Source organism: Perna viridis, chromosome 1 (assembly GCF_037379345.1).
Source record: "Perna viridis isolate PV_CMFRI_1.1 ecotype Kerala chromosome 1, ASM3737934v1, whole genome shotgun sequence".
Classification (NCBI taxonomy): Eukaryota; Metazoa; Mollusca; class Bivalvia; order Mytilida; family Mytilidae; genus Perna; species Perna viridis.
This window is the reverse complement of record NC_142445.1, coordinates 41,589,100-41,598,261: the sequence shown is the minus strand read 5'-3', so window position 1 is coordinate 41,598,261 and position 9,162 is coordinate 41,589,100. Positions and strand designations below refer to the sequence as shown.

Genomic DNA, 9,162 nt, shown 5'->3' with positions numbered 1-9,162 from the left:
TTTAACAAAGCAAATACACATTTTTAAGCACAATATACACCTTACTTAACAAAAACTTCCCTGAAAGTTCCAACTTTGCAATGATCTTTGACCTTTTTGTCTTTTTTTCCTCAGTTGTCACAAATATCCATCTTTGGAAGTTTCATTCAAACACATCAAGGAAAATTTAATTTGTGGTGGACACTAATTATGTCGATAGACATTCAAATTCTAATCCTCCCTACTTTCATGAAAGGTTGAAGAACAGCGATAACTATATATATTCAATATAAAGATGTAAATGGATACCACCTCTATTGTAATTTTTTATTCTTTTGGAGTACATTCATATAAAAAAGCATAACATTCTCATGTTTTATTGAAAAAATAAATATTTCCCACCTTTCGAAAAAGCCTTCTACAAATCCTAAAGTACAATTATCAAAATAAATATACATAAAACAATGCAAAGAAACCATTAAGAAGAACAATAAGGAATAGAGTAAACAACAAAACATTGGTACTACTAACTTGGCTTTGATTTACAATTTGAATATATTTATTTAACTCTTTAGAAAAAGTTGAAAAGGAAAATTTATCTATCACTCGTTCTCGACCAGACTCTCCCATTTTATCTTTCAAAACTGGGGATTTAACAAATTTTTCCATTGCTTCAACAAAGTTTTCTGGGTCAGGTGAGCAAAGGAATCCAGTGGTCCCATTTAAAACAGTTTCAAGTGGGCCTCCACTTTTTACAGCAATGACAGGACACTGCAAGTACATGGCTTCTACTGGAACTATACCAAAATGTTCTTTATCAGGTGTGTATATTAAACATGTGCTTTTTGTAAGCAGTAACCTTTTATCAGCGTCAGAGAACGACCTGAGGTATGTCACACGATTTTCTAGTCCTAGTTTCTGACTTATTTGTCTCAGTTCTAAATAGTGTTCTCTATTTTCTACAACTCTTTCATCATAACCACCTGCCATGATGAGATGAACATCATTTGGGTTATCCACCCTTTTCTGTAATAAACCTAAAAGAATAACACAATTTGGTGATACAATAAGAATGATCCATGGTAAATTCTAACATACTATGCAATATGGATGTTGAAATGTAACATTAATGCTGTTTTTTAAATTGCAAGAGTGCAGCTTTTTTATACATGTACAAGATCTAGAATTTAGTGGTAATATGGCACGCTTGGTGAAAGACAATTTTCGTGCCTGACTGATCAGCATATTTTGATTTTTCCCTACATAACAAAAAAATGAAAAATTTCGGCTTAAATGAATGTAATTTTGTCCGACACATTTTGCAATAACTGGTATTACACTTGCTTTTATATAGTTTTACCGCTATTTTATTAAAAACTGTCTGTTTAGAAAAAATATATAGTCAAGTAATAGTTTTCCATCTTTAACATGCTAAATTTATATAATTATATTCTAAGTAAATAATTGACAGCCTTTATTTTAATTTCAATTCGTTAATATAACTTTTAAGGACATGTAACAAGTGTATAATATGAGGTGCTTTACTTAGAATATTTAAGCCAAGTAACCTTCCATGTATCATTTCATTGACCTCAGTCAAAATTTCAAGAAAGAAAATCCAAATTTTTATTTTATAACATACCAGTATGAGAAATTATGGAAAAAAGATACATTATTCAGGAGTAGTTCTAGAAATTCTTCAAAGAGGAAGGTTTCCAGACTTAACATTTCTCATTTTTGCCCTGATTAAAATTAACAATTTTTTTAAACAAAAAGGAGGATCCAACTCCTACAACACTTCCCTATTCTTACAATATACGAGATTGAAATTGTGTTCCTCTGTACCACATTGAGATTGAAATTGTGTTCCTCTGTATCACAGTAAGATGTCACTAAATCAGAACGGCTTGTCAGACAACCTCTAGCATTGTGGGAGTAAACCCCTGATCTGCAACTGATTGTTCATATTACTTACCAAATGCTTCTATTGCTAATGGCAGATTCTTCTTCCTCTCATATCTATTTATAGATATGAACACGATCTTCTTGTTTTGTGGGAAAATGTTATTATCAACATCTATCCCCAGATCTAATGCTTTAAAGTTGGGAATAGGATATAGTACTTCTGGGTTTATGTGAGACAGTGATGTAAATGTTTCTTTGAAAACTCCAGCTGTAAAAGAACAAAAAAAGATTTATCCAACACAACTCAGTAATTTGGTAACAAAATAACTAACATTGGAAATCAAAGTTACGGAAATTTACTTGGTTAACGTTCTACAAATTTGTGATTTGTTAAAAAAAAAAAAACCATAGAATAGAGGTTTTGTGTTTGAATACTGACACTTCCTTAACTCTTAAAAAATATATAAATACATTGAAAATTGCAATACTCTATAACATCATGTATTTTTGCATATATTTATTAATTCTAGTTTCATCCTAGCTAATTTCATGTAGAAAGGTGCAGCAACTTTTATACAACTGAGAAATATATTGGAACTTAAATCAAACTTGAAATTTCAGTGTAACACTGTAACTTGTGTGCATATAAAATAATACCCCTTCAGCATTACCAGTAAATTTACTGTTAACAAGCACAAGATCTGCCATTCCTGTTGTCTTCTCCTCCAACCAGTCAATAGGGGCTCTGTACCATTTCTTTAGTAGGCTTTCCCTCTTGGTTAATAACATATCCGGGAAATGGCAGTAGAATAAGACTTTCACATTAAACAATTTTAGGAAGTAAATACATGCAGAAATCTGATCACAGAAAATAAGATCATACTTCATTGGAGGAAAAAAGACAACATATAATGCTGCATATATCATCCTAAAGTAGGCACATAGTGCTTGGAATCTTCCCAGTATACCCCTAGGTAACCAGTCACCAACTGTTGTTACTGGAAGAGTTCCATCCCTTGTTTCTTGGAAACAATGGTTTTTGTCATGGTGTGAGGTGACAAAATGTACTTCATGTCCAGTTGATTGCAGTGCTAATGCTGCATCAATGACTGCTCTCTCAGCTCCACCAATACCCAGGTCAGGATGCAAAAATAAAACTTTTAGTCCTGGCATTAGGCTGCTAATTTTATTTTTTTCTGAAGTAGAAAGGAAAAAAAATGATTTCTTGTATAGAACTTCTTTCAAAAATGTCATATATTTCAAAAGTCAGATAGTTTCCATAAAGTGTAGTTCTCAGGTAAAATTATTAGTTGAAAATCATTTTTGGTCAAATTCACCTCATTGGGTGCTATGGTCCCAAGACACATTTGTATCTGCAATTGAAAATAGAGATGTCCTATTTCAAATTTTTCTCTATCACCATATAGATCAAGAAATTTGAATTCTTTCCAGTATGAAACTATGTCTAAAAGATTGTTTAAATCTATGGTATTTAAAAGGATATTGCATGAATCTTACAAAATCATAATCCTTCCAACCATGAACGCATATTTTTTCATATGGGTAAATACATGTTTACATTGCAAATTGTTTGAACAGAAGTTCTAGGTACATGTAAGAAAGAAAAAAATACAGCTTTGTATTTGTTTTATTTCAAGCTATTTTTGTAGCATAAAAACTAATTAGGTCTTGAATTTAAGTAGCTATAACTTACAAACTAGAACTAACTAAATTTACTCCCATGTAACAGATCCAGATCAAATGTAAATGTACACTGTTTTCATGAATACTTGTATACTACATGTACATATGTATTAAATTAGATACCAAAAATTTCTGGAAGCCACAATTCCTGCAGAGAGTTCATACAAGAAACATATTATCTGATGACTCCCCTGTGTAATTGTTAATGTCAAGGACAGTATTTAAGTTTATTAGCTACCTTTGATTCAAAGTTATAATCTATATGCCGTTTATATCAAATATTTAATTTTGTGCCAAGGTTGCATCATATCATGGACATAGTTTTAAATGATTACATCTACTAGTAGGTTCAAATATCGCTGTAATGAGACTTGCTAAATTTCATGTTGAAAGATTAATAGTGAACAAAATAAATTAAATTCGAAGTAAATCAGAGTCTAAAATTCGCAGCTGTATTATAAAAATTACGAAAATTTTACCGGAAGTATGACGTTAATATGTAACATGAAATCGGTTACGGAAATAGGTGTCCGGAAACTCTCTACAAATTCACGCTTTTTGTTCCTTTTAATAGTTTTGTATTAAACGTTAATCTCTATTTTTTTTTCGTACAACATTTAGATTCATTTTCATTTTATAACAAAAAATTGACTTTCATCAACAGAATAAGAAACCCACAGAACTTCTCGATTAATTACCTTTTACAAGGGAAAAAAGGGTTTTATTTTTTGCCTACCAATAAACAATCATAAGTTCCTGGTGACAGCACGAACACCTCTCTTACAGACGTTTTCTGTCGATCATATCATGGAATAAATTACTTTTTAAAATATTGATTTTATTGCGGAAATGAAAGTAGTTCCACCCTCCTTATCTTAACACTGGAAAAAAAGTAGAATGGTTCTGTTAATGACGATCATATTACATGTGGATCCGAAGGGGATGGCAGTCTGGTCACTGCTTATGCTCGAAAAGTTTGATTGAAAGTATTTAAAGAAATGGAAATCACTGAAGCGCCCCGTTTCATGTAAGGTTCCCTTTTTTTGGAAGTTTTTTTGGGGGGATTTTTATGCAGGTGTTTCTTTGTTATCCGACTTCTTATACAAAGGGGAACAATTCCGTCCCTTGGCGTTTGCATGTTGTTTCTTGTAATATAAATTCACTGGTCACTGTTTCAATACCCTGATTACCAAGTTGACCGTAGACCATTCGACATTAATCTTTTACTAATCAAACCAGCGTAAAAAATAAAAATGTCAGATTATTAAAAGATGAATGTAGAATAATAAACATGACTTTCTAAACGACAGAATAAGTCGGTCTAAGTTGACCGGGACTAATCAATTCTTATTTTTTGCTTTAATTTATTATAAATATGAAGTCAGGGGGGAGTTGCGATGCTCACAAGTATAAAGTCTAGCTATAGGTATCATGGACAAGTGTTGACACATTGTAATCAAAGTTTTGGTCTAGAAGAATTAAGGGAGAAGACTCCTGCAAATCATTATTATTATAAGATGAAATCATGAAGCGATTTTATCAAGAACAACTCGTTTACATTGTCATCTGTGAGATGTGTGTTACATTTCCTTATCAACTGTTTAGTAATTTTCCCTATTAACAACAAAAAACCGTGATATATATACCAATATACATTTGATTAACACCAGACTAGATTTATAGTCATAATTATGAACCTTTATCTTTTTTTTGCTGGAGATATTGTATTTGTGACAAAATGATTTGTTCTTGACTATCTTAGTTCTTAATGTAACGGATAAATGCTATCGATTTCTTAAGATTTATGACAACCTGTGAAACTATTCGACAGTTTCACAAAAATATGAAAAGGTTTCATAAGATTGAGTCTGAATCGGGCTGTTACAGGCTATTGCCTTCATTCCGAAGTGACAAAAGAATCTGTTGTTGAAAGTATTGATTCTCAAAATGTAATTATTTGGAAACAATTGGCTTTATATTAAATGCAAAATATCTGTTCAGTCATAACTTTATTGAAATGTAGCGAATATATGATATCATTCTATGCAGTGACGAGGGGAAACCATGTGACTTTTTAAGGAGAGGGGAATAATTTATCTTCCTTATTTGAATTTTAGCTTGAAGTTCTTTTGTAATCGTAGTATGCATTTTTCTGGATTAAAAAATGCATAATTTTGGATCCTGCTTTTTTAAACCAAATTTGATCCTGGACTCCCTAAAAAATTTTTTTTTGATACATGATTGATTAATTGGCTTTCTTATAAAAGAAAAGAAAGCGTTTTTTTTTAAGCAAAACCGGTGCTAAAATGAAAATATTCCGAGACAGTGATATCAATGGATAAAGGTTAAACACGTGGATAAAAATATGAGCGGGTTTCGTTATTTTGCACGATCAGCTCTGAGTTGAGTCCTAAGACTAAACTGATTATATCGAGTTTATTTATTGGTGCGAGTAAACATAAAATAACCATCGTCAAAAACATATTGAACATGTTTGTCTAAAATGTACTTGATTAAAACTTGCAATAATGCCTTTGCACTTATATTTTAATGTGTTCATTTTAATTTCTTGCGTTAGTTTGACGTTTACCATATGCATTTGGCACATGCACTGTTTCAGATTTCCAACTTCAATTCATTTTATCTACTAAAATGTAAACTAACACAGGTTTGGCACTGAAGATTCGTTCTGAGATACATCAAACATGATAAATCTAGCGAAGCGTGCCCCCTTTCACTTACAAACAGTTCATATTTATTAATTAGAAATGAAATAGCATCATAATTTCTGTATAACAATGGTATAATTTACAGCGCTGAAGAATTTATTACGTACATGTCTTGTGAACTTCCCTTTTTATCTGTCAGCTGATTTGAAATTATGATTTGTTGACTTTTTATGATATTCAGAAGCAAAACATTACCTCCACGGAGACACCAGTTCACATTTTTTTTTAATTCAGTGTAGGCAAACTTAACGTTTTCAACCCATTCGAAGTGACCCTGAAGGTTTTGATACCCTGATCCTTAATCCATGACATTTGCCCTTTAAAAGCGTTTTAACTTATTTGAAGCTTTTCGTAGACACCCCATGTGCATATTTGTAAAGTTCGCATTTAATTTAACTCGGCCCTCCAATCCTATTTTTTTGTTTTTGTTTTTTTTTGTTTTGGTCATTGATATGTTTCTATCCGAATATCTAAATAAAAAAGAGAAAGGTTGCAGGGACTGAGGAAACTCAGACTATTATTTGTGATATTCTTCGTGTGTGGTATATCGAAGAGATCTTGTTAGTCACAAAACAGTCCATGTATTATGACAAGTTTCCAAGCCATTGGATGCTTAACACACAGATAGAAACGTTGAACTAAGTTTTATTGCTATATCCATTTATCCCCACTCTAAAGGCGTATAGTTTTCAGGTGTAAAACTACCTGAGTCTCAAAAGGATTTTTAACTTTACTCCTTTTAAAACCACACATACACGCGCACACACCCACACACACAAAGGGTCATTGTAACCTAGGGTCTTCTCTTCATTTGCTCTTTAATTATGGCCTACTAAGAATTTATGCGTGCCATCTCCACACATTTTAAAATCTGAGATTTTCGACCCTTTGAATACAGATTACTTTAAGCTCTAAAAGGATTTTAAATTAAGCAATTCTCGACAATCAGTACAGAAAATGTTGCTTAATATCTGTTATTCAGTATACTTGGTACAACATTTGTGATCGGTCTAGGTGATCACGCACAGGTGAAAGTGGTGGTTTGTTTACGTCGAAAACTTTAAAAGGAGTAATTAATTAAGGAAAGGAAATTACACGAGTGTATTTTCTACATCTTTACACACAAGGTAAATATTTTTTGTAATTTTATATTCTTTGTTCTAAATGCACTGCTAATTCAATTGTTGAGTAATTTAAATTGTACAATTAAGACATCAAAAACTGACGATTATCTTTAAAATGTAAGGTAATTGTAGTATATTATGATTAAAATTATCAAGTTTGTTTGAAGATTAAATTAAAATAACTAAGAGAAATACTTCGTGAAAAGTCGGAAGCCAAACATTGAACTCTATCAGTCTAAAAGGAGGTAGCTAAGGTTTATGATAAGCAACTAAGAGCATGATAAATTAAAACGAAGGTCAAAACTTACAAAAGTAAGAACATGTTTTGTGAAAGCGACAAGATTTTAATCACCGTAACGAGTACTTATACAAATAATTTGACAAAATAATTGTGTTTTTTTTTCCTCATTTTCTATGGCGGTTCCCGACTCTTCCAGTTACTTGTATTTAACTGTTGTTAAAGGATTAGGAAAAATAAAAACAATTCTTAAATTTAAAGTTAGTCATTCATAGACTATTAGACTACAAGATGCAGGTCTATGAGGTTTACAGAAAGAGGTCTATTATAGACCAACAAAATGGGAACTTATCAAACCTATAAGAAGGAGTCTATTAGACCTACAGAAAGGGTCTATCAGACCTACGAAAAGGCGCCTTTCTAAGATGTCTCTTTTTGTCTTAAGTAACGATAGAGTGTATAAAATTATTCTAACTGGTATGAAAATGAAAAGTAGAAATATTTGGAAGTATGCAGTTTGAAACAAGAGTGACAGAAAAACGAAATCGTGAGATATTTTGACACAGGAAAAGTGCGTAGAAAAAAAGAGTGCAAATGTAGGGGGCATTACGTTGATATTTTCTTCACACAAAAGTGACCAAAAAAAGGAGCGACTCTGACTTCCATTTATTTCAGTTAGTTGCTTCTACATTTAAAACATTCAAAGTTTTTTGCTATACATTATTTACACTTGTCCCCTTATTGCATGCCTATCTCAGTACAGCACAATGATATAATTGTAGCTGCTTATAGCTTATTAATCAGATTAGTAGATGCGATAAAGCGAACATGACAAACCAATGCTTACATATACTTATGTAAGCTGGCATGTACAAGTAAATACATGTAGTACAAACAGATAGAGAAGCGAGATATGACTAAAGGTTATATCTAAAGAAAATATTATACCATGAAATGCACAATAATAATTGTTTGTAACGGTGATATTGACTTTTTGTTATATTTGTTATCGCACGGAACATCTGTAACTGATGCTGATCATTAATAGTACGAATCTATCGATTTTATTGTAACTTCAAGGAACTTGTCCTGGACCAGTGGTGTCTAAAGTATGACTTAAGATAAGAATAAGAAAGTGTACTCACGTAAATGCCATATGGCCTCTGCATTAGTTTAGTTTGAAATGGGCATATCTGATGACAACGCTACTAGGTAAAGCGCTAGTGCCTTTCTGCGTCGCATGGTCATGGGCACGGACTCGATGTCATTTTCAGCATCAATACCCTCGCTAGACACAGAAGGAGAATAAATAAGAAAACGCTCAAAATAATTGGGCTAGTATATGTTTTAATGTTCATAGCTTAACGTTCTGTTACTTTGGTCACAATTTGAGCACAGTCAGGCCGATGATGTTCAGGGATGAACCAAAAAATTTACAAATGAGGATCGGGTCCGATCCAGAAACTTATATAATGGAGGGGGT

At 32.2% G+C, this 9,162-nt stretch overlaps 2 protein-coding genes across 7 annotated transcripts in view; one reads left to right on the top strand and one right to left on the bottom strand.

Annotated features, from left to right (window-relative positions):
* Window positions 1-340: 340 nt before the first annotated feature.
* On the bottom strand, window positions 341-4,103 carry LOC148628805 (alpha-1,3/1,6-mannosyltransferase ALG2-like). Of its 5 annotated transcripts, none has more exons than XM_088594784.1 (4): window positions 4,068-4,103; window positions 2,556-3,080; window positions 1,955-2,152; window positions 341-1,016 (listed from the first exon to the last, which is right to left on the bottom strand). In XM_088594784.1, the coding sequence occupies exons 2-4, from the start codon at window positions 3,055-3,057 to the stop codon at window positions 421-423; spliced, it is 1,296 nt and encodes a 431-aa protein (XP_088450910.1). In that variant the 5' UTR covers window positions 3,058-3,080; window positions 4,068-4,103; the 3' UTR covers window positions 341-420. The 5 variants fall into 5 exon arrangements, with proteins under 5 accessions (XP_088450910.1, XP_088450919.1, XP_088450892.1 ...); XM_088594793.1 differs by lacking the exon at window positions 4,068-4,103 and adding an exon at window positions 3,924-4,043; XM_088594766.1 differs by lacking the exon at window positions 4,068-4,103 and adding an exon at window positions 3,827-3,963.
* A 3,194-nt stretch (window positions 4,104-7,297) lies between these two features.
* The window catches only part of LOC148628804 (cAMP-dependent protein kinase catalytic subunit alpha), a 74,892-nt gene continuing 73,027 nt past the window's right edge, over window positions 7,298-9,162 (top strand). For both annotated transcript variants that reach the window (XM_088594838.1, XM_088594866.1), the window contains exon 1: window positions 7,298-7,444. The gene's annotated coding sequence lies outside the window, so the exon portion shown is untranslated. The remainder of the gene's footprint in view (window positions 7,445-9,162) is intronic.

Bases quoted from the DNA above. Each gene is read 5' to 3' on its own strand.
- LOC148628805 (XM_088594759.1), bottom strand. From the start codon at position 3,751: ATGAACTCTCTGCAGGAATTGTGGCTTCCAGAAATTTTTG. The intron at 3,081-3,711 runs GTATCTAATTTA...TTTCTACTTCAG, and splicing joins GTGGCTTCCAGAAATTTTTG to AAAAAAATAAAATTAGCAGC. The intron at 2,153-2,555 runs GTAATGCTGAAG...GTTCTTTTACAG, and splicing joins TGTTAACAGTAAATTTACTG to CTGGAGTTTTCAAAGAAACA.